General features: G+C 44.7%; 2 protein-coding genes across 2 annotated transcripts; both read left to right on the top strand.

Annotated features, from left to right (window-relative positions):
• Window positions 1-4,041: 4,041 nt before the first annotated feature.
• LOC119176881 (uncharacterized) lies at window positions 4,042-9,780 on the top strand. The gene is made up of 2 exons (XM_037428223.2): window positions 4,042-4,106; window positions 5,561-9,780. The coding sequence occupies exons 1-2, from the start codon at window positions 4,092-4,094 to the stop codon at window positions 6,077-6,079; spliced, it is 534 nt and encodes a 177-aa protein (XP_037284120.2). The 5' UTR covers window positions 4,042-4,091; the 3' UTR covers window positions 6,080-9,780.
• An 8,103-nt stretch (window positions 9,781-17,883) lies between these two features.
• Window positions 17,884-20,071, top strand: LOC119175500 (uncharacterized). Its single transcript, XM_037426429.2, has 3 exons — window positions 17,884-17,986; window positions 18,917-19,321; window positions 19,839-20,071. The coding sequence occupies exons 1-2, from the start codon at window positions 17,975-17,977 to the stop codon at window positions 19,295-19,297; spliced, it is 393 nt and encodes a 130-aa protein (XP_037282326.1). The 5' UTR covers window positions 17,884-17,974; the 3' UTR covers window positions 19,298-19,321; window positions 19,839-20,071.
• Window positions 20,072-23,656: the final 3,585 nt, after the last annotated feature.

Raw genomic sequence — 23,656 nt, 5'->3', positions numbered from 1 at the left:
TCACTTGGTTTCTCTAGCCGTGTTCCAGTTCTTAGACAGCATCGTACACAGTCTACGCAGACAGCTTAGAAAAAGCACCAAGCCAATGCTGTCCGAGAAATGGAACACGGGTAAAAGCTCACGCCTGTGCTTTTACGCCATGATACACCACCTCGCGTCGGGAAGAGAAAGCAAAGGTAAACAAACTAACTGTTGTATTTCCTGGCATAGTTCGCGTGGAAAAAAATTAAACTTTACTCACATTCAGCGTCTGGAGAAGCGTCTGCTTGTGTGCACACGACCATTCTGGTGAGATCCGATATATCTGAGTGATTCGCTGAGCCGCCATCTTGTTTGGACAGCAAAGTAGCCTGCATTGTATTTCCCTGCGATGCCGTTTTCTCGGAGCTGTCTATTTTGCCGGCTACGGGAGAATAGAATTGTGACTTTAGAGGGCTGCCGTTCATTTTGCCGTCTATCGAGTCGTCTACGGTGAGTATAACACACCCTCTCTTTCTCTTTCTTTGTATAGATTTTTGTTTTTTTTTCTCTGTCTCTCTATCTTCTTTCTCTCTCTCACACACACATGTAGGACGAGTTTGTTGGTACCTCGCCCTGGCTGTACTTGGTAGTGCGGCTTGTACAATTCCTGTGGCACTTACCCAATAGTGGTTTTTCGGAACACCGCACAAATTACGGGGAGCTAAGAGAGCTTTGCTGTTAAAAGGCACCACTTGGCAGCAAATAGAGGGCATTTAGCCAGTGAAAGTCAGAACTACGCCTAACTAAAATTATCCACATTAGTCAGTGCTAGCCGACAGTTTGTTAATATCAGCGAGTTCCACTCTGGCATTAGCCAACATGAGCAAGCACTAGCACATTATTCAACTTCATCGGATAGTTAAGCAACACTATACCCGGAGGTAGACAAAGCTGCCGCTTAACATAATATAGCAGTAGTCCGCACATCCAACATTGGAAAGCACTAGGCACCCCTATCTGGCAGTTACCCACCACTAGCCAATAGTGGCCAATTGGTGCTAACTCTGGCTATCTTCCCCAATCCTGGCATTATACAATAATAGAAGATGATAGTTGGACACTTGTATAGAGAAAGATAAGCTCTAATGATATTGTTGTATGTTTTAGACTGCTTTATTACCTGGCTTGCTAATACACGTGTCGGGGGACGACTGTGATATACAGAATCATCATACCATCACAAATAATACGTATGGTCACAAACAAGCATTTATACAATACAGTCTTGCATGAAGTTTCGTTGCGGTCAGTAGTCCAGGTAAGAAACACCAACAAGGTGTTTGTGTTACGCATCCCAAAAACGCTGTTTTGCCATAGATGGAGAAGGTGCCGCAGCACCAAGATCATGCCGCATTGCCATCAGAATCTGTAGTTCTTTCTCGTAACGCGCGTTAATACAGGGGGCAAGTTTGAAGTCCTCCCGAGCAATACGCGTGGTGTACGAAGGAGTCAGACTGCGTCGTCTTATGCTTCGTATAGGCATTATCGAGCTTCAGCCTGTGAATGGTGTTACCTATATGCAAGTAAATACGGTACATGTCAAGGTATATTCTCATGTCGTTTGTGCTTTGCCATGCACATTGGATTATCTCCGCTGACAGAATGGCTTAATTAACTTATTATGATTTGTGCCATTCACGTATGATTATGAATTCAATGCTGCATGTTTGTCATTTATCAATGCCCATGCGGGTGTGCGTCTTGTTAATAGAATGACTACGGCGGCTTCGCGAGGTATTCATCACGCCATGAGAGCCTATCTATTTTTATTATAAGAGAAATGAAAAAAAGAAACGTTTATGGCGTGACCTGTCAATTATGTTTGTCATCCCCTCACGTTATGTATACATGTTCTGACAGCATAGAAAGATAATGAAACGACCAACCTAGAATCCCGATGGTACCTTTTTATGTATATAATACGATTACATGACGTGACTAATATGCAGAAATGCCAACGAAATATATTCCTTGCAGATAAGTTTAGGTAGAATGTGGTCCAGGAGCTAATGATACAGACAGACAGACAGACAGACAGACACACACACACACACACACACACACACACACACATACACACACACACACACACACACATATATATATATATATATATATATATAAAGTCCAGAAGTCCAGTAGATTCTCCGTGAGTGGTCCCAACGTGGTTCATTTCGACGTTTCGGCCTAGAGTCTGGCCTTCATCAGGATCCTGATGAAGGCCAGACTCTAGGCCGAAACGTCGAAATAAACCACGTTGTGACCGCTCACAGAGGATCTACTGGACTATATGCAACGCTACGGCCACTCAACCACCATGCCTGCCTATATATATATATATATATATATATATATATATATATATATATAGTGCTCTCAAATAAAAACTTGAGCTCGAAAGACGGTACCAAGGCTCAAGAAGATAGTTCGCTAGCAAGTGGTGTAGTAGTCCCCCGTAAAAAAAATCCGCCCGGTGAACAGGCAACAGGTTGAACGTAACTACAATCAGTCAAGTATCAGAAGTGGAAACTATTCAATTGAAGAACTCTGTTTGCGAGAGTTAATATTGAACTATCTCATGCAGCAATGAGAAGGAAATAGAATGGAAGGAAGAACTACACAAAAGCACCCCATTACCTGTTAAAAGTAGTAGCCGGGGCTTATATGTTTGAATACGCGAGTATTAATGTATGTATGTTCCATTATGTATGTATGCATGCATATAATGTTCGCGTATTAAAATGTGTTTTTAGGTTAGGAACTCACACAAGTACGAAACCTCGCTCCCACACCGAACTAAAACTTCTCGGTTCCTGTTTGCGCATTCAGTGAAACAATACCATCACCACTGCTTGCGAACAGCCCACTCGGACACCTTTAGCTACTGCCCTAATTCTCAGATGTAGACTCGACGGATGCACTAGGAAGTATACATTGCCGCCCGTGAGAACGCGACTCCGACCGTTAGTGGCCGTCTGTGCGGGACACTAGAAACAAAGGGTTACAAATATTTCAAATGACAATCGAGTTCCAGATTAAACAAGAGGAAACCGGCTGTCAGCGGATGAGCGTACGTTGCGCTCTGTATAGGCACTCTCCTATTTGCGATAGCCTTGACAATGGACGGGCAAAGCGATTTCCAGGGTCGCACGAGCGTGCGCCGCCTCCAGGATAGAAACCAGCACGACAATCCACTCCCGTCGAGTGCGTAGCCGATCTCACAAAAGGAGTGTCGGATCGAGCTTCCTTTCTACGGCCGCCGCGTTCACTTTTCAAGGTGAACAACCTGAGCGCGCGAGGAGCTTCCTCGCGGAGGCAAACCCGAACTGTCCACGGCACGATCGAGGGTCAAAGCATTTGCTGTTTGCAGATCCTCTCGACGACGCAACAACATATGTCCCTCCATCGGCGGCTGTGAGAGAAAGCGAGCCTGGGCACCCATTACGCCGAGCCCACTTTCTCCGCGTGGTCGCTTCATCTGCCTTGCGATTCTGCTCTATTTATGTTTCGCTTTTTGTTTTCTTCGCTAAATATAGAATGTGATGCGGGCCGGCCGTGGCGCCGCATTATTCAGCTCTTCTTCCACCACCGTGGCGAAAGAGGAGATCCTGGTACGAAACAAAGAACGCTGTAGCGGTGCATCCTTTTTGGCCGTGTCGTATGCGCCATTCCCAAATCTAGGCCATGATTCGCGTTGGACGCCGGTCAGAGGGGGTGCTGTTTCTGGCCACACGCTTTTCCATTTATTTAGTCTCAGGGGGAGGGCAACTTATGGGCCGCGTACTCTTGCAGCACTGCGGTGTGTGCTGACCGGTTCACGGTCTGCGGTGCGAGAAGGCGCCATGTGTGGCGATGCTGCTCGCCCATAGTTTCTTGTTTGGGCTGCAATAAGCGCATCCTCACAGCAGTAGCCCATTGTTTCCTCTACTGCCGAGGAGGATATGCCTGGCGATGAGAGAAAGGGTCAGCCACTGGCGCCATGCTTATAAAAAGCAGCTGGCCCAAGGTTGGCTGCGAACAGTGCCTCTTTTGGAGTGAACCTGACCAAAGTGAAAGCACGCCACGTAGCCATGACCCTCGTTCTGGTGAGTGAAGGATGCGGTGCTGGATGAGACCCGTTACAATACGCTGAATGATACGCTTGGCGCTACACCTCCGTTGAGCGTGCCATTCACGATGTTCGATGGTTTCCAGAGTGGGATATGTAGTTTAGACTTTTTTTAATATAGTGTGGTGCGAGGAATCCTGCAAATTCATTCTTTATATTTGGTTCAAGTGCACGAGTGTTTTTCTCACTAAAGCGCCATAGGATGCTCTTCAGGGAGAGACAAACATAACCTATCTGTTAGATATTGATAACAGCAAACTTGTTAGCTTACTGGGTTGTGTCTGGTCTCTGATAACTGAGAGTATGCTATGCGATTGAATCAGTGCATTGGTGTAAAGAGGGCAAGTTGAAAGGTTCCTCACTGCCAATGGATAAGTGCTTCGCAATGGTGAGCACAGTGTGCCCCCTACAGCATTAGTGTTTACCAAACAGCGAGGCAAGCTTTTTTTTTTTGCTCAAACATCTTTTGTCAAATCGATGAGATGGACATAATGTGCGAAACCGAAAGCAGGCTCCCAGCCATCAAGCTTGAATTGTTGTCTGTTACTCAGTAACAGACTACAGGGCTTCTCGTGCGTTTGAATTGACCTAAGGCTACACGATATCGCCGTTAGTATTCGTTTTACTGTCTTATTTACATACATTACGTGCGAGTAGCTGTAGCAAGGTGGTTAGAAGAAACGAGTATTAACAGGAACCTTCTTTGGTTTGATTTCCAGGATATTTGCCAAATAGCCTCAACCAGGCTAGTTGACAAGTTACTTTTTATCTTTGTTCGGTATTTGTTTGCTTGAAACAAAAACTCAATTGAAACACTTCTATTCATTTTGCCAATCAAAACGAATTGAGTGCTAAAGTTCTAATTTTGCTGCATGGCAACAAGAATAATGCTGATGCGGTGAAACGGGGATAAGAAGAATTATTAATATCACATCACGCAAACTGTACTTATAGTTGTGTTTAGAAGAACGCTTACTTTGGCGAGTTTGTAAGCTTTCATCATGGTACTAAGAAGCGCAAAAAGCCAACCAAGTTATTAAAGTTTTCCTGGTCATTGTTCTATAATTTATTATAAGCATTTTTCGGCAGCTCTGCAAGAAAGCATTCAATAATGCTTGGAAGAACGAGAATATGATGCAATACTAGTTTTACAACTTGCTCACGTAGGTACGTAGTAGCAAAGATACAGTTTATTACCAGATAAGCAAGTAGGAAAGTTCGGGCACAATCACTAAAAACTCGGTTGGCCTTTTATTTTTGTTCAGTGACGCATAGCAGCTTATTAAAGCCTAATGTGAGCCACAAGGTCTTGGTCAGAACAAAGTATCATAGTTTGCTATACATATTCCAATCAAACAGTAAAGTCTAAATGTGTATGTATCCAGAGCAAACGTCAAGGGGATGTTCTCCCTCTCTTTTGTTTATTTGCAGCTGCTGGCCGCAGTATGCTGCACAATTCCAGGAGCATTTAGCGGTGGATTCGGAGGACTTGGAGGCGGCGGATTCGGTGGTGGCGGCTACGGGGGAGGATTAGGATCAAGCTTTGGACCCGGCTTCGGCGCTGGTTTAGGAACGAGCTACATATCAGGAGGAAGCTATGGTGGTGGCGGCGGCGGCGGAGGGGGCCAGGCTTATGCGGTCGGACCAGCGTACATAGTCAAGCCAGCGCACGTTGGTGGTGGATTCGGCGGCGGCGGATTCGGCGGTGCCATCTCACCTGGCTACGGCGGAGGAAGCTACAGCCCCGGAATCGTATCTGGACTCGGTGTTGGCGGTGGTTACGGGGGAGGCCTCGAAAGTGGTGGTTTTGGAAGTCATGCTGCCAGCTCTAAAATTGTGGTCCTCAGGGGCAGCGGAGGTGGAGGGTATGGCGGTGGTCTTGGTGGGGGAATGGTGGGTTTTGGAGGAGCACACGGCTTCGGCGGCGGAATGACAGGTGGATGGTGGTAACCACAATTAGAAAAGAAGTTTGCTTAAACGGTAGAGTGCACTGAGGTGCACAATGTTACCAAAACTCAGGCTGAAAGATAAGGTTTGATCGAGAACCAATGGACACCGGAGTTGTTTTCAGGCCGTAGGAAAAATGAGCGAATCAGATGTGTGGTCTGATATCATGAAATGTTTATTAGAACAACACGTAACATGCGTGGATCGAGGAATCAGTTGATTTGAGAGTAAGCACTGAATGCGTCTCGCTTTGTATATTTGTACATACGTCTTCTTTATTAACCATTCTACAGAGTCTAGCTCGTGCATATAAGCACAACACAATATAAGTCTCAGTGCTTCACACAAGTATACATATGGTGGTTATGTTCTCATGTTCACTTCTAATACCAGAAAATGTATGATGCAGTTTAACCAAAAACATCGTCGTACTTTTGTCTCTTTTGAACTATTTTCTTGGTGACGTAAACTGCGTACGTTTTGATAGGGTCGCAAGCTGCACGCTATTGACACAAGTGCCCATGAAAACCGCTCTTGTACGCTCTTAAACTGTGTCTTAAGTTTAAAGCAGCGCGTGGAGTGAACGATGCACCGCTTAAAGCTCCGTGTCCTGACAGTTCGGCTTGCATCACTGTGCTTAGCTGACCACTCTGTTCGTACATATATTCTGCTGTTGATGTAGTTACGACACGAACGTATAGTTTGTGTTTCAGAACTGCAAAAATTTAGATCACGATTCTATACAGCAATTACCTGGCGAAAGAAAGGTCCCTGTAATTTTGTTGTCACCTCACTGAGCTGTATGACCGAGAAACAATGACGGCATGTTTGGTCTGCATTCTGAAAAGCTATCCGATTGTATCCCATCGAAGGTTAAGCAACAGCGATGGAGGGTACATGTTGTTGCCGGGCCAGACTGTCAGATAGACCAGGAAGACAGCTCACGAGAGATATCGCGATTGCACCAAGCACCGAAGGGGGTCACGTGTTCTGCCTGACGTTGCTGTCCACCCTTTCAGCGCCTCAGCTAGCCTGAAACCACGAGTCGTCTTGCGAAAAAACTAGGCTAGTGGTCGAACAGCAACCGCTACAGGAATGTCCGTGGTTCAATTGAGGGTCAAGGCATTAGGGCCGGAAGACTCGATGATCGTCTTTGGGCAGGTACGGCACATGAAGTTTTGCGTCGGTTCTCGTGAGTTATCAAGGAAGGATGTCGGCTTCGAAGTTTACGTGCACCTTTTCTGAACATAATGTGAAGAAAATATTAAAAAGAAACAGACTTTTTTTGTTTTTTCAGTTGATAAGATATCACGATATCTTCTTCTCTATCCCTCTGCCACTCTTCAATGGGCCTCAGTACTTGAAGAATACAGGAGCTTGTATACTACATATTCCAACTTTCGTTATAGAAAGGAGTAATCACTATTTTTTATGTTGTTTTCATAAATAATGTTTGCTCAGTTATGCACACATTACCAACCTTCTTAGGTAGCAGGCAGGCTGTAAGCACACATTGGCACACCACGTCTCAAAAGGAAAAACAACAGCACAGTACATGGTACATCAGGACGGCTGCCCATTTGTGTAGTAATCGATCCCCAAACTTTTTTCATCTCGAGTGCCAAGCATGTCGCAGGTGTTACTTGTTATTCTGCGATGCCTGCTTAGTGGAAATGTCTGCAAATGCTCGTATGACATTTATGGCCTCCAATTTTTCCCTATGGTCTTAAAGTTCTCATAAAAAATAAACTTTCTATGAAAAGACTGCTCAGGTGAAGGGACAGGGAGAGGGCACATAAGTATAAGTGGGTGCTCATCTTGCTGATATGGAATGCACACATGAGCATTAATACGTTGAATATGCTTCCTCATACTTGCTGTTTACGCAGTAAAACGTGATAATTTTGTATACGGGATGAAATAAATATTGACAATTGCCATTGACAACTGTAGACAGATTTTCAGTTAAATTATAAAGACTTAAAAAGCATTATTGCACATGGCTTATCACAATGGTGTATATTTACTACCAGTGCAACTGAAAGTAAACCTACTGGTCAAAATGTAACAAAAAAGAATTTCAGTGCAAAAACAAAATACGTTTGACCCCGTTAAATTCACAAGCGTACTAACCACCTCTAAATAGTTGCTTAAAGCTTCATTTGACCTAGACTCCATAACGGGAAGCCCAGAATGCCTGCTGTGCACTACTTTGTACCTGCTCCCAGATTCCTTGTACATGTGACCACTCAGTTGTGATGATCGAGAGGACCACTCCTTTGCACTTTATTATGCCTATGTGCTGTAGCATTCTAATAGATTGCTTTTATTAGTTGCATCTCGGTTGTAGTTATTGTTGTGCTAGGTATTCGGCAATCGTGAAGGACGTATGCTGATCGTCAACTAAGATTGGCGACAAGAAATTGAACGCGCGCCCAGTTATAGCTTGCTGCGACAATACAAAGCTAGAATAGAACTCAAGCTCTGATGTGCTTCAGCGAGCATAGGGCTATTCAGATCTTAAACATTTAGTGCTCGGTTATGCCGTACGAGAGCATCCACCTACTAGCCGAAGAAGCCTTGATTGTCACTGAGCAGGGAGTTACAAACGAGTGTTCTAATTACTCCGGCAGCGCTGAGAAGATTCAAAATCACGTTGAGGTTGAAATGACGTGCGTCGAAAGCTGTGGGCGCAAAAAATAGAAATGCCAAAATAACAACACCAAAATATATTGAGTTTGCACATGGCGACGTGCAATAAAAAATATTTGTCTGTTCGAGAAGAGATGTGCTGTTGTTCGCGCAGTGTCAACATCATTCCGAATGATTGACGCTCAAGTAAGCGCATGCTGGTGGAAAAGTTAACGCCCTTTCTTTTGCTGTGAAGTCTAGAATAATGAAATGCATCAATGTACATATTCAAGTCGTATGCAGTGCTAAAAGCAGAAACACCATTTTCAGTGGCATGCGAGGTTGTTACCACTCCATGCTAAAAAATTCAAATGTCGTGTGCACTCAGCATTTGCTGAATGAATGTATCTTATTGTGTGCTTGGTGTGGAGCGTTTGGTCCCAGAAGAGTTATTTTCAAGTGTTAGCGATCATAAGTTTGAGCGTGTGGTTGGGTGTAGTGTTTATCATATAAGCACACGGATGCTCGTGTGCAAAAAAGACTCATGCCTGCAATCTTTCAAGCTCATATGGCGCGCCTACTTAAACAGCGCCTGTTTCATATATTGCTACTTATGAACAAGGGTACATTACAGCCGTTTATAATAAAAACGGCACAGCTTTCGTGCTATGATACACAGCTGCAGTTTGAGATATCGAAAAGGGGGAAGGGTGGGCAGAGCAGAGGAAGTCTGTTCTTTTGTCCACTGGGGCAGCCCACTGCTGGTTCTCTTTCTTTTCTTTTATGCAAGGGTGCGTATACATAAACATATTTAAAACGGACCCATGTACATCTCTAAATATTAACCTTACACGAATATTAAATGTGTTAACAAGGTTACATGGTTATGGAAATACCAAACTGACTCTTCGTGCCTGTACTCCGCGCAAACGCACGTTTCTTTCTGTAAATAAAGGCATGACATTTTCATTACTATAGGGACAGCATGCGCAGTCTCTAAAAGACAAAACATTGTTTCGTTTTCTGAACCAGTGCATAAGGTGTGTGTTTGAATAAACAAGTCCATTCAGTAACAGTCTTCGCCACCGGATATCTTCCATGCTGTGCTCGACTCCAGCCGTGCCAGCCGCATTTCGATCGAGGCGAAATGACTGTGTACGGCTCGATGTCAGTGCACATTTGCGAACACCCGATGGTCTAATTTCTAAAGAGTGTGGAGCTACGGCTTCCCTCATAAACATATCGGGGTTTTCGGACATAAAACTCCACTTATAATATTAACCCCACTTAAACATTCAATGATAAATCATAGGAGCGATGGCCGCCATCATAATACTGTCAGAACATACTACATGTACTGTCCACGAGATTGACACCAACACGTTTCAAGAACCCTTTTCATGTCGTCGTTGAAAGTTGCGCGCACATGATGGCAATAAAGCGGAAGCTGAATTTAAACAGATATCAATGTTTGCTTTTAGCGCCATTGCCACTCTTTGGATGCTTTGCTCGCTCTGCTAGATGTTACCTTGCTTATGCTTATTATGATTCAGCTTAAGTTGAATTTCTGCGTAGATTGGGGTTCAATGTTCGAACTACGAACCGCTTCGCTGAGTAAATGGTTTTTAAAAGTTGTACAATGATAGATAGTTATATGGCTGCGTGAGAAAGTGCGCCCACCTGCGAAGGTAATTTTCCACTTTGTTGCTAATAAAGATTGCCTGTGAGTGCGAAACGTAGCAAAGTAACTATAACCTCTGGGAAGTGTTAATACTATAGCTGCGTTTGAATCATAGCGAAGTCTCACAGAACTCACCCGAAAACAAACGGATAAAAATTTGCTACATAGAAATGCGGTGCCATGTGGTTGGAAACACTAACAGCGTCATCTTTCGGACGCTTCAAAGAACACTCAGGGCACTTTGACCTGACCCGACCCAACTGACAGGCTCTAGGAGACAAAAGATTTAAAATTTTTAGGCCCGTATTTATAAACCATCCTCAGCCTTACCTCGAGTTTTTATCATTCGTTATAAGCCTATTTATTGAGCTTGATGTACAAAGTAGGCCAGTATTCAAGAACCAGTCGTGTAGTGATCTTTTACCTACTTACCATTTTTGGGCCCTTATAACGCATGTAAAGCGAACAGAAACTTGAGGAAAACTCGAGGTATGTGAGGAAAACTCGAAACTTGAGGAAAACAAGGTTGGTTTCTGAATACGGGTCTTGGAGTTAGAGCCAGATTACTGAGCACAGAGAGTGACTGATAAAAGTTATCTCAAAGGCCCTGAAGTTAGCTGGATGATGAACATTCCCTTTGGTCTGGAGTAGGGGAGACAGAAATGTAAGAAGGAAAAGTATGAGAGATGTTGACACAAACACACACACACCATCACTAACTCACTCACCTCACTCACTCACTCACTCACTCACTCACTGACCCACTCACTCAGATCATTCAAGAAGGCATGATTGTAGATCTTCCAGAAGCACCTTTGTCGCTTTGATTTGTGAATGTCTAACGCCCTGGTTATTCAGTGCTCGGAAGGCGGCTCGTCATCCAGTCGTGAAAGGTACTGTGTTAGGGAGCTGCAGTGAGAACAAAGCAAGAGTAGGTGTGCAATGGCTTTCTCGCTGCCGCAATGCTCGCAGGCAGCACTGTCTGTCATTCTATTACGGTAAGCAAGCATGTTTGTAAATGACACTCCACGCCAAAAGTGGCCGTGAACGGCCGCCTCGTGTCTGGGAAGCCCAGCACTATGTGAGGCCACCCTAGAGACAACAGAGTTTGTTTGACTCGGTCATAATTCCTTCAACCCTTTGAACTGCGTGTTACACAGCAGACAGTGGCGAGGTGTCAAGAGTATACAAAGGCGCATTCAGCTGGCAATAAATGACTAAGGTGCATTAATTGGATGCACTTTAACATCCGAAATAGAAACATCCCTGCTTTGTGGCAAGCTGAAGAGGAAGGGCTCTGGAATAATATATATATATATATATATATATATATATATATATATATATATATATATATATATATATATATATATATATATATATATATATATATATATATATATATATATATATATATAGGCAGGCATGGTGGTTGAGTGGCCGTAGCGTTGCATATATATAGTCCAGTAGATCCTCCGTGAGCGGTCACAACGTGGTTTATTTGGACGTTTCGGCCTAGAGTTTGGCCTTCATCAGATCCTGATGAAGGACAGACTCTAGGCCGAAACGTCGAAATAAACTACGTTGTGATGGACACAGTGACTATGTATGTTTAGAAAACAATATTACACTACAGTGGAAAAATGCGTTATGGATATATACTTGAAATGTGTTTTATAATTTTGTTATTATTGACAATAGGCAACAATATATATATATATATATATATATATATATATATATATATATATATATATATATATATAACTCCCACTTTCTTTGCACGATAGCTGTCAAAAAGAAATGTTGCCAATAGTCAATGTATCATTGACGGGTTTTTGCACTGTAATGTAATTGTTTTCTACACATAAATAGTCACTGTGTCCCCCGCGGTGGTGTAGTGGTTATAGGGTGCTCGGCTGCTCACCCGAAGGTCGCTGGCTCGATTCCGGCCATGGATGCAGCATTTCTATGCAGGCGCATTGGTGGAAGCCCGCGTTCTGGGTGATTTCAATACACGCTAAGGAACCCCAGGTGGTCGAAATTTCCGGAGCTCTCGACTACAGCGTCTCTCAGGATCATATGGTGCTTTTGGGACGTTAAACACCACATATCAATTAGTCAATCATAAATGATCCCACAGAATAAATGTTCAAGCAACCTATAAGTTCACACATAACAAAAAAGTTGTGCGGACATTTGTCACATCATGTCAAGGCCCCGGGTCATTGCACATGTAGTACGACATATTTTACGAACGTTCTATGGTGTCACATAAACCCGTATAACGTTTTTTAGGGCGATACGAACAAAATTGTGGGCAGCAACAAGATGCGCAGCATTCAGTTGAACGAAGTATTGTTCAGCCGCATACAACTACATCAATACATGCTGAGTTTCAGCGAAGTGTGGGCGTGCGTACGGGTCACCGGCGTAATGTCAAGGCTGCGAAAGCTAATCGAGTGCCGCGTTCCTTCAGAGAGGGAACCGTGGTCGCGCGGCGTGGGAAGTGCAGTATTGAATGCGACACAGTGCAGCAGAGTCTGACCGCTTCACTGGCTTGCGAGTTTCACGCAACGCCACTTAGAATGCATTGCGGTGCGTGCTGTCGGCGTGCTCGTTGAATACACAAACCCGCAAATGTGCCCCTGGCTACGTGCCTTTCGGCCGCGGGAAGTGCAGCATGTGCGCAACTCTCGTTATCTGTCGTGTTTTCAATGCGCGCTAGAATACCGCTGCACCAACCACACTCGAGTCAAAACGCTTCGTTTATTGTTCGTGGTGGAAACAAGGGCGACTCTTCCAGGTTTCGGCCACTCGAGTTTAATATCACTCCTGTGCTCGACTCTTGGTTCACATTACTTAATGACCCCGATTGCGGCATCGCTCGCAACCCCTCGACGAGGGCAGTGCTTACCCACGGCTTCTGGCGCACGGAGCGACACATTTACCGGGCCGATTATGCGAGATGCAAAATAAGGCAATAAATGATGTGTCATTTAATTACAGATGACAAAAATGACTAAAGCAAAAGAAATTGCTAAAGCTATCCAATGCCTTATGTTTAGGTAAAAACTATTTGTCAAGTTAAAAAACATAAGTTGTTCACCTTTTGTTCTGTGGGCATCGCTAGCCACGAGAAACTTATGGAGAAAAATTGCTTATTTTATTACTGTTACGGTGGCATTCGGCGTACGGTTCTTTACTTAACAATGATACAAATAATGGAAGGTGACAATGTTTTCACGTTAGTAAGGCAGTATTTAGCTATTCTTCTTGCGGTGAATGTTCGACTTGCCGATTAGGTTTTGTCCGTAAAAGTTCAGCGGATGCTAGATCTGGAAGAACATGCACCTAGCGCCTAAAGGCAGCTAGGGCTATCTTAGGCTCTAAACACTTTGTTAGCAAAAAAAAAAAAACAAAAAAACTTGTATATCCCTGATTATGACAATACATAAGCATCTGCCATTGCGAGTCACTGCTGTTATCACCGATGAAACAGAGAATCTCGCAGAAGTAACCAGCCAGACGAATTACCCGAGTTCGATGCCTTCCGGTGTTTTTTGAAGGGTCAGTTGATGCATATTACGTCTAGGGAAACAGTGCTGTTTACGCGCGCTTCTTTCAGTGCTATTTTCGGCGCTGTTTAAACAGGCCTTGGAGTGTCATGCAAAGACGCGGCTACACGAAGTAAGAGAGAGTGATTCGTGCTCGTGGGAGACAGACACTTTCCGCAATCGAAGCACCTCGCAAGATCTTTACGAGGGCATGTTGTGCTCTGGAGGCTATTAACGGTGCGACCATAAACTGTCGAACCAAGCGTCGCCACACCACGGTGGTCTAGTTGCTAAGGTACTCTGCTGCTGACCCGCAGGTCGCGGGATCAAATCCCGGCTTCGGCGGCTGCATTTCCGATGGAAGTGGAAATGTTGTAGGCCCGTGTGCTCAGATTTGGGTGCACGTTAAAGAACTCTATAGGTGGCCAAAATTTTCGAAGCCCTCCACTACGGCGTCTCTCATAATGATATAGTGGTTTTGGGACGTTAAACCCCACATATCAATCAATCATCACAACGATACACCTAGTTAGACGAATGAAGTGTGTTGCAAATGTGTATATGGACTCTTTCATGCCAGACACATCATTCACAGTTACGATGCCGTGCTCATGTCTCGACTATTTACGCCAGGCTCATTATTTAGACTCGAGTGGCGCCAGTAGTTTACAATGCGATACATTATCGATGGTTTCAAAGTCTCTGTCTACCAGTGAGTGACGCCACACACACACACACACACACACACACACACACACACACACACACACACACACACACACACACACACACACACACACACACACACACACACACACACACACACACACACACACACACACACACAAACACACACACACACACACACACACACACACACACACACACGCACGCACATACACACACGTACCACTTTCTCCTTTCTTGCCTAATCTCTTTCCTTGGGAAACTTCTAAGATCAGAGCGAATTAAGCATCGAAGCACAGCGCCGATAATTCTCACCGGAATGGTGGCCATGACGCTGTATGGTGCCTGGAGTACGGGGGCCGCAGTCACATGGCTTTCGCTGAAGATCAGCTCCCTGCAACGTCACAGACACCGCTTTTTCACTCGCTTACTGACTATAACCGTTCTCCGTTAGTGGTTTCTCTCTATATATACATTTCGTTCTATTTCTCGCTCCTTCCATACCTTTCTTTCTCTTTCCTTTTATCTATTTCTATCTCTTTATATCAGTCAATCAATCGACCAAGCATCGAGCTAAACAACCAGGTGCGCGAACCGTCAGCCTCTCGCTTATAAAAGATGACAGTGCTTCCTTGCTATGAGCCGCCATCGAAAATGCTGATGTGCTGTTAAGCAGAGGCATAGAGCCGCAGCCACTCATTTCACAACGAATCACGCGTACGACTCTTTTCCTCAAAGCACGGCTGAGAACGCACCAATACATTGGCACGTGAACGCAGTCATGTGGGTTCTTCTTAACACGAAAGCTGTTATGAGATCCCAACAGCGGTCGCGTGCGCCGTAGTTGTCCGCCGCCGCCTCCGATGGTGTTCGTAGCCAGTATCACACAAAATAGGAAAATAATAAGCAAAGAAAGAGCACCAAAGGCACAGTGGGATTAGAAACCGGGTCCTCTGCGTGTCAGCCCAGTATTCTACCACTGAGTCACGCTGGTGCTTGAAACCCCGTTCTACACTAGCCTCAGACAGGCTTGGTGTCGGGAAAGGAATCGCGTTGGTATGAGTAAAAAATGTTTGATATGAGCAATATGAGTAAAAGCAAATGTACAGCCAAGCATGTGCATTGCGTAATGAGCGGGCCATCGAATGCTCCAAACCCATTACAAACTCTTCAGGCATAATTCTTCTTCGTCCTCTGCAGCCACAGCATATAAAAACGCTTAAAATTTCTTGCAAGTGTGTAGCGGGTACCACGCTTCTCCGATAAATGACGAAGGATGACAAAGTCAATGCCTTCAAGCTACACAAACATTATGGTGAATAATGGCATAGCGGGTACTTTGGAAATAGTAGTTACCAAAAGGGTGTTTAAAAAGGCTCTGAAAGGCGGCTCTTCCGGCTTTCGCTGTGAGTGTGTTGCGCGTCGCGAGAAGGCCTGGCAATTTTTATATCTTGCTGACTTTCCATAAACACCAGGAAAAAATAACTGCGCAGCATGTACATCACATTGTCATAAATTAATGGATCAATCATTTTTGAATATCTTCTACAACGTAATGAAACAGGCTATGCTGCAAAATTGATATCATAGGTTTTGTATTATTGATCATTAGTTCAATAACTAATCAAGCAATATATCAAAAATACGACAACAAGCACCACATTACGAGTATGCAAACAAATACGTGTCACATTCAAATGTTTCGTTCTCGGCCTTTTGATATTCCTGCCCATATTGTATGCTAAAAAGTTTAGCAGGGCACGAACATGTGCAAACATATTTGAAATCGATACCCTCACAGCAAAATAGTTGGGCTAAGGAACTAAATGCACATTCCTGCACATTCCAAAATGCAACGGAAACCTTAGAAATGAATAGATCTAGATTAGTATGGTAATAAGCTGCTGGTGACCTGTATGCATGCGTGCCGATATTTAACATGCATGCCATTATTTATCGCGGTGTCACTTTTAAATGCCAATTCTGCAAAGGGTGTCACCACACTTCCCATCGTCTGCGTGATAGAGTTCCTTCAATGTAAAAAAACAAACTCACGTATTCATTAGGGAAGTAGCGAAACGATGCGTTTTATTTGACGTTATCAGGTCGCTGACCAAGTCAGACTCGAGGCGAGGGGCCACTTAAGCAGTCCAGTAGTAGCGAGAGGCATTATTGATGATTGCGATGGTGGAGCTGTTCATAATTTCTTTTATTTCTTTCTTTTGGGTACGACCACCCAGCCCTGACCGTTTACGCAATGAGGACCAGCTACCCGTGTTCCGGCACGCACCACGCTCATGACAGCGCTTTCATACGACCGTGGCAGATCTTGACGCGAGATGACGGATGTCATTCCTGTTTAGACAATGTGGGCGTGGTCACTGGACACTGCCGCAGGGTCCAGTCTCAAAGCGCCGCCAGGCAGCACCGCTCGCCCAAACTCGCGAGAACTATCGTCAGCACTGTCGTCACGAACCAAGAGTGACTCACCTGTTGGCTACCCACACGTGACAGTGCATTCGCGTTGATTGAACAAAGCTGCTATGTCAAACTATAGAGGGTGGCCGGACGCTCCGTGGGGCCAAACGCGACAAATGACAGTGTCTCAGTTGTTCGACAGGTGGTGCCGGCTATCGCGCGATCAATTCACGATCATTCGAGAATCCGTGCATTGGCGCCGCAGCCATTACAACGCTGTCCGAAGCACTGCGGTAACCCGGAAGTATGAAGCATTGCGTGACCCTTCTTGTTCTTGCTCGATGCTATGTCGCTTCGAATTTTATTTGTTTGTTGCAATGGGCGCCTCGGCAGTGGGCTACGTCAGGTGTAATAACAGCGTCCAAGTTCACGAGGGCTCTTGCCACTCCGGCCCGAAGCGTGGCAAGAGAAGTCGCACCCGAAGGAGGCGAGGCGGCTCTCGCTCCGCGGCGCGCTTTTCTTGTTTTTGCTTTGAAGCGTGCAAGAGCGATGGCTTGAAGAATCTCTTTCCTGGACTGCGCCAAGTAGAACACACGCGTGCCTTTTGCATTTCTCCCCTCCCGGCTGCAGTATACCTTGCATTTCAGTTCCGCTCTTGTTTTTTTGCTTCTTGTGGCCGCCGGCTACTGCTGCGTTTGCAATGCATCTTCCACTCACTTTCTTTAATGGTTGGGGCGTAAATTGGCCATCTCATTGTGTAGTCGCGTCCCTCTCCCTTCGGTTCGCAGCTGTGCAAGAGTCACCGTTTTGCAATTCTCCTGGCACGATGACCTCCTCTTCCGGCGCCATGCCTCCCTATATAAGAGAATATCGTGGAGCAGAGAAGTCAGAGCTTGCAGTCCCCGCAGAGGAGAGATCTCCAGGATGAGGCTTATGGTAAGCTTGTCTAGGATGAGCCACAGTCTGGCGCTTAGCGCATGCAGTAGGGAAATTTACCTGGCACGTTTGAGCGCAAGAATACGCCTGTATGGACCAGCAAAAATTGCTATACAGCTGTGCAGTAAGATTGGTTGTGAGTTATTTCTTGCTATAAACCCTGGCTTTCTTGGATGCACTGCGTCTTCAGAGCAAATTGTTGAGATTTTTCATACGCAGTGTTGCTTGCCCTAACTTTTAACAGGATTTATATTAAGAAGATGTAAGAGGATATGTAAGAGGATTTATATTACAATACTCTTCAGCTCATCATTTCAGTGGAATCATGTGATAGAATGTAATCCAAAGGCGAAGAACGAGGGTAGTTCACTCTGAACCTCAGTGAACCACCTTCCAGCCTTTATTTATGCTTTCCAGACGTGAAGCCTTCGTGCAGAAGTATATTTGCGAGGGGAAGCTTTTCAGTGCACGCACAATGCAATATTGTGAATTGTAAGAAGAACATACAAATGAAGGATCAGGGCCCACCTTCACAAAAAGTAATGACGAGATAATTTTTCGTGAAAGCGAACATCAGCCAATCATCATTCTAGATCTGAAATAGTGAAGGCGGCCATTTACGAACGATGGAATTCGGTTCCAGAATACCAATATGCCGTCTTGTAAAAAAAGTGTATTGCTAACACATTATACTGTGGTGAAATTGTTCTGCATATGCCTTTGCATAGCCTTGTGACTCAAAGGCACTGATTACGCCTCGCGAGCTCTATTTTGTGATAATTATGTGCCTTCATACGCAGAAAAATGATTAATGTGCATAACGAAGTAAAGTTTGAAGAGGCCATTTTCACTAAACAAGTCCAACATCCTCTTTGTGGACGAAAATAATGCGTTCATTTGCTTTCGGTACCGCCCTGCCCATCGGTACAGCTAAGTGCTGTGTTCTGTGGCTGCCTGGTGGCAACCGCAACCGCCGGTTCCCTCGGCGGATTTGGCGGGGGTGGTTTCGGTGGCGGCGGCTATGGCGGTGGTGGCTACGGCGGCGGTGGCTACGGCGGTGGCGGCTACGGCGGTGGCGGCTACGGCGGTGGCGGCTACGGTGGTGGCGGCTTTGGAGGCGGTGGAGGCGTCGGCAAGATTATCATCATCAAGACTTCTGGAGGCGGAGGTTACGGCGGTGGTGGATTTGGAGGTGGAGGCTTCGGCGGTGGAGGCTTCGGCGGAGGCGGAAAGTATGGTGGTGGTGGATTCGGAGGATTCGGCGGTGGTGGTTACGGCGGAGGTGGCTATGGTGGCGGAGGATGGTGGTGATCCTCTGGCCTGCACTTCAGTTTGGTACGTATAGGCCTATACATAAAATAATCGAATTTTTACATCGCCATGTGAAATTTCATTTGGCTTTATAACGTCATTGTTTGAAATGGAAGCGGAACCGAACAGGCAGCAGTTCATGGGCTTCATGTACTCTGGTCCTCTTTAAAAAAGGGTGTTATTCAGCTTAGTCAAGAGACCAGGTGATTGTTGCAGAGTTTTTTTCATTTTTGAAATAATACTATGTGGCTTTGCGAATGAACGTTTCCAGGGAACTGAGTGATAGACAAACGAACTAGAAGAAACATTATTTTACAATGTCTTTATATATTGAGAGCACGATGTTACTGAGAGCGTTTGGTATCGGACAACATAGTTGCATAGGATTTGTATAACATATGGATTTGGGGTACGCTTTCCCGCTACATCTGTTCTAAAAGGCAAACGACACCACTGAAAACAGGTAATGCATAAAACGCCGGACATAACATTTAAAATGCAATAATTCGTCGTTCACGTGGAATCTTCATCTCTTGCCCAGTGTTCTGCAGAAGCCGCCTTGAAGAGGTCCGCGCTGGTCCCAAGGAAGTTTGTATTGTGCCTGGCGTACTCGTGTCAGCCGTCTGAAGGAACTTTTCGCGAGTTGTCACCGATTGCCCTGGAGTACACCCATGAAATACCACTCGGGTCGAACCAGGAAAAGCGCTCGCTTGCATGCGCCATCACTGCGAGCTGCTCCCTTTGTGAATAAAGAGACGTTCTATCCCCACAGAATCCTGGTCTCTTAAGTCGCTTATCTCGTAAAGAACGTGCTTGTCAAATACTTGGGTTTCAGTTGGCTAACTTAAAGGTTAGCACTGAAATGCGACTACTCATAATAACAACAACGTTGAGAGGATGAATCATTCGCTGCAAATGATTATGTCAAGGGCGAACAGCTACGGCAACGAACAGTTCATTTGCAGGAGTCCACTTTGCAATAGAACGTTCACAGGCACGCATTCCTGTCCAAAATATACCCTCAGTATACAGAGTAGCACTTCATATATAACTTCACACGGCTGCTCATCATGAGCGCTTATGCAGTGCAGCACTCACTAACTCATTTAGGAGGATGTTTACCTTTCGGGGTAGTTGCTTTGGATTAAGAGTAGAAATCGGTGGTCAAGTTGATGGTACATTATACTGACAACTGCGCAACAAAGGAACTGCAGTTTATTCTGAAACAGCTGCAGTTTATTTCCAAAAGCGAACAGAATATAAAGAAACCACATGTCAACAAAAAAAATATTGCAAAGCGTTATCTTCTGAGTGCAAATCTTTATTCCAAATGTACCCAGTGGTGGGGCGGTGTGGTTTTAAATTAACGTGTATGGCAATTTAGGCAGCAGGAAATGCGAGACTTGGCAATAACTGCACGAGCATCCCGTCCATTGCCTTGACGAAGAAGTTCACTATATGTCCCGCGCGCATGACCGCCGAAAGTGATGTAGGCTGATATCACTTTTTTTTGCAAATAGTGCTTTGCAATCCTTTTTCTTTTTGTCTACGTGTCGGTTTGTTTATATTCTGTTCCGTTTAGAAATAAATTGTAGTTCTATGTTTACTGCTCGTCTGTGTTTCTTCCCAGTCTCTTGTCCCTTGTTTCGCTTTTGTCAGTAAGACAGCTTTGAGAAGCCGGTGTGATACAAACCTTCGCCGCCCTATAGCAAGCAAGTTAGAACAGAACAGAACAGAACAAAACAGAACGGAACCGAACAGAACAGCTTCTGCAACAAGTGCCACGTAAATGGACGCAGCAGTGACAGTTACACAAGGACTAACGAATGCGCTGAACAGCATATGTGCTCACCAGTGAAGATATTGTCACCTGAACGCACACGAGGCTCTTTCAGTTTGCTGTCTTGGGGCAATTTTATGGCGCTTGATTATTTCTAGAACATGACAGAACCAAACTTAGCGAGGGACAGAAATGTGACAACCAGATACGGATATATAAAATACAAGAACATTTTGGTCCTTTATTCAGTATTGCCACACAAAACATACCCGAACTTTATTCGCTCGTGCATCACGAAACCAGATCGTTAACATACCGGCAGACAGGCATATATTATCGACGGAGCCACTCATCCTGTTTTCATTTTTAAGAGCGTGAAATCCGGGCACATGTACTGACTCAGTAGGGTGGGTTGTTCGGAATAATGAGACAGAAAAAAAAAAGAACACGCAGGTTCAAAGCCCTACTTTATTATACACCAGTGTACGGAAACTAACTTGCCGTATGCTGCAGCCCAACGGTATATATAGTGTGCTGACAACGTAGACCTCATCCGTGTCACTAGCACCGCATGTATAAGGTGCCTGGAATATGTGGTGGCAGGTCCCGTGAGGGCGCCTGTAAAGAGCGGTAGCGCGAGCATATATTGGGGCCAACAGCAGCAGCTGTGTCAGCGTACTTATATATAGAGAGTCAAGACGCGCCCTTCGTTTTGTACTGTTGTGAATGCCCTGCATTTTCTGACCAGGTTCTGACGAGGTTCATGACGAGGTTCTCAGCGTCGGCTACAATGGCTCTGTGTTGAAACCCCGGTGGGGAGTAGCAAACCGGGTACTATTATCCGGTTTACCTCCCAGCCTTCCTTTTCTCGTCTCTCGCTCTCAGCGTAAGCTTGCTATACCGCGAAATGTTGCTGTGGTTGCATCTATTTTGTAGGAATGTGTTATCTGCAGAAGCAGTGAACACTGCCTCAGTTGCTTCATTTACTGCACACAGGAAATATTAGTTTTCTTGATATAAGTGTCTTACATAGCTTGATATGTTGCATAACAAAAATATGCGTTCTGAACGTAGCAAGAACGTAGCAATGACTACCAATTTGAGTACTGATATTATTTATTGTTTCAGTTATGCCAGGCTATTCAATGTATTACTATTTATTGCATGCTTGTATTGTTTGTATTCACTCCTGCGTGGACGCGAGAGAGCCTTAGAGAATCTGCAAGTAGGCAAAAAAATGTTACAGACACAAATTTTTCTCTCGGCGGGAGCGAAGCCACAAAGAGATCTGTGGACCCAGCTGCTGCATCGAAAAAAGTCAGTTATAGGCTCGGTTCAGGTTTTTCCACTGAAATGGCTTTAGTTACAAATGGGCGTACTCGCATGCCGTTAAGCTGTGGAGGCAAGCAGAGTTTAAGAAATGTGCATGATGTTCGTGCAAGTAAATTAAAATTATAGCAGCTTCAGAGTGGCATTTTGGTGTTAAAACCACTATTTAGGCCTGGAGGTTAACTACTGATACGTTGAAAGTACAGCCACTGGCAAGCGTTAATCACCTTAGAACCTTAAAGCATGAAAATATGAGAGTAGGGTGTTACGCTGACAGTAATACGATGATGTCTTGCAGGCCATCATGCCGTTATACACCTTCCTATTTAAGGACATATTTTTACGCGCTGAGCAGAGAGTGAGTCAGCAGAAACTTTCTGGAAGTTGCCCGGCGGTATTGAGTAGAGTGGAGCTACAAGCACAACGGGATGGGGTTATGGCCTCGAGTCTTTGTACGGATATTAACATTTATTGTGGGAGAAGCTGAGGGACCGGTCTCTGCTGAAAACTTCTAACGTGCTATGCGCAGCATTGACCAAGGGAAATCGGTCCAAGGAGAACGAAAGAGAGAAGACGTGGATTATGAGAATCAAAATGGCAAAACTTCAATGGTCAAATACGCTTCAAGGTATTCGATTCAGTCCAGCCTCATACGAAATTCTGTTGGGAGCATTGAAAGCGTCCTGCTCATGACAGAAATTCTACTAAAAAACCTACTGGATTGTCCTTAGGTAATGGTTGATGGACAAATTTTGATAATTTTTTATTCATGATTGTTTTTGCTCCAAATAGTGTGGTTATAGGCGAAGTCATGTTCGATGGTCTCAAGAAAATATCGCATACCTCGCAGTCAAAAAAATTCTTCTCTCATGTTATAAGTGGGAGATATCTCCGAGTGAACGCTAAACGTGTACTCGTAACCAGCTTAGCAAGCTTCCATTTCACTTACTCGTAATGGGTGGTATCTTTCCTCAGTCGAGTTTGTCAAAGTAGCTTTGAGGATAACTGCTACAGTAATAAAAAAATCTGCTACAGTAAAATAAAAGTTGTCATTTTTTAACAACATATTTAACTGATGTCGTTTTCTCTCGCCTCACAGAGCGGCGCTTCAAATCCAACTCCTATAACATCCTTTGTTGACGTCACGCGCGATGTTTTCTAGACCCTTTTTCATCGAAAGCTTCGCGACTGTGTAAATTGACATCAATTCACATGCTAGATTATGCACCCTTTTTCCCTTTTCATGGTGA

The sequence above is a fragment of the Rhipicephalus microplus genome, chromosome X (assembly GCF_043290135.1).
Source record: "Rhipicephalus microplus isolate Deutch F79 chromosome X, USDA_Rmic, whole genome shotgun sequence".
In the NCBI taxonomy this organism is placed as follows: Eukaryota; Metazoa; Arthropoda; class Arachnida; order Ixodida; family Ixodidae; genus Rhipicephalus; species Rhipicephalus microplus.
The sequence above is the reverse complement of the archived record's forward strand: the minus strand, read 5'-3'. Positions and strand labels throughout refer to the sequence as shown.